The sequence below is a fragment of the Macrosteles quadrilineatus genome, unplaced genomic scaffold (assembly GCF_028750875.1).
Source record: "Macrosteles quadrilineatus isolate MER2022 unplaced genomic scaffold, UCM_ALF_1.0 Scaffold_2__2_contigs__length_208266976, whole genome shotgun sequence".
NCBI classification, from domain to species: Eukaryota; Metazoa; Arthropoda; class Insecta; order Hemiptera; family Cicadellidae; genus Macrosteles; species Macrosteles quadrilineatus.
In genome coordinates, this window is record NW_026542595.1 from 45,383,159 (window position 1) to 45,385,027 (window position 1,869).

Here is a 1,869-nt window from a genome sequence, read left to right on the forward strand (position 1 = left end):
GGGGAGAAGACCAGGAACTAGAAGAGGGTCTAGCTATACCTAGTTGAACCATGGATTCAAATTCTTTTTTGGCGAGTTTAAATTTATCCGGTGCCAGGCGGCGGGGTTTACTGAACACCGGAGGTCCTGGTGTTGTCTCAATATGATGTTTTGTGTCATGTTTGGAAGTACAATCAGGTTTACCTGAAGGTCTGGTGAGGTTTGGGTATTCATGAAGTAATTGAGAGAAAACTGTCTGTTGACAAGACTTAATAGTTTTAACACTACTCACTAAATGAACTGAAGGAGGTTGACCTTTGGAAAAAAACGAAGTTGACTGGTCAACTAAACATTGACGTCGTACATCAACAAGCAGATCATAATAGTGTAGAAAGTCTACCCCTATTATTGGTTTGGATACATCGGCTACGATGAAACGCCAAACAAATGAGCGGCGTAGACCAAAGTCCAAAGGCAAAGATACAAGACCATACGTCGTAATCTCAGTATTATTTGCTGCATATAGAGTATAGTCAGTCTTAGGCCTTTTTTTATCTAACATATTACGAGGGTAGACGCATACATCAGCTCCCGTGTCAACTAGAAATTGTTGTTTGGTTACCTTATCGGTGACAAATAGGCGACGGGAACATGTGAGGTCGGAGTCGCTTGTCGCCATTAGAGACTCCCTGGGTCGTTTCCCGATCTGCTTCCTTTGAATCTGCAAGGGTCGGTGCACTTCGTTGCTGCGTCGCCGAACCGCCAGTGATACCAACAGACGTCATGGCGATCAAATCGATTCTTGGAGCGTTGCCATGATTGTCTACGTGGATATGTGTCTGATGTCTTGTGGAATTTTGGACGTCTCATGTCTTCTTTGATTCCTGCTATTTCTTGTTGAAATTTTTCTGTTACTTCTCTAATATTTGATGTCAACGTGGTTGTAAAGCGTTCCATCATTTCTTCCATCGAGGGAGCTGATAAGGACGCCTCCGATACTTGATGGTGAGGACTGACTTCATGGACAGCATCCGCAAGCTCCACCAGTGTATCGAGGTCCGCAGCCTTTTGTGTTACCAAGATGGCTTGTGTTGCTGAAGGAAGACGGCTAAGCCATTGAAACTTCAGTAGTGGATCAGGTATCATGGTTCCGGCTAGAGTACGCATGTGCCTCAGGAACTGTGATGGTTTCCGATCACCTAACTCTTCTCGTTCCAAAAGTTGTTTCGTCTTCTGTTCCTGGGTCAAGGTAAACCGTTTTATAAGTTCTTTTTTTAATTTGTTGTACTTTTCTTCTGCTGGAGGGTTGGTGAGGATATCCCTCACTTCCGCTGCGTATTTCGCATCTAGGTTACCGCAGACGTAATAGAACTTAGTTTCGTCGACCGTGATCCCCGCTAGAGAAAACTGGGTTTCGATTTGTGCAAACCACAATTCTGGATCTGAGTGCCAGAAAGGAGGGATCTTGACTTGAATTCTGTGTACTGATTGTTCTCCGTTTGACATTTCGGATCACGTCGGGGTCACCAATTGAAGTTGTGAACTCACAAATGCTAGACAAGAGTAAAAATACGTGTATTTAGTAAAAAGTTAAAAGTGAACAATAATAATTGAATGAATTAGTAAACAAATAAATATCATCTGTTAAAATAAAGATTTATATACAGGTAAGTAGTCGTCAGGCACTACAAATATTTTTATTCGTTTATGCGGTAGTATTTGGTATATTATAAAGAATAATAGAAAAGAGGAACTTAAATTAAAAATTATTCGCATGTTATCATTTTATTTTTTGTTGCTGTAGCCACTTAGAGTAAAAAACCAACTAAATTCAATAGTTTGTAAACCAAGAGATCCTTTAATTTACTTAAGTTGATTACGACTATCTTC

At 40.8% G+C, this 1,869-nt stretch overlaps 1 protein-coding gene across 1 annotated transcript; it reads right to left on the bottom strand.

Moving 5' to 3' along the window:
* Nucleotides 1-657: 657 nt before the first annotated feature.
* LOC128984130 (uncharacterized) lies at nt 658-1,485 on the bottom strand. The gene has a single exon (XM_054403417.1). It carries the CDS (start codon nt 1,483-1,485, stop codon nt 658-660), a length of 828 nt encoding a protein of 275 aa, XP_054259392.1.
* Nucleotides 1,486-1,869: the final 384 nt, after the last annotated feature.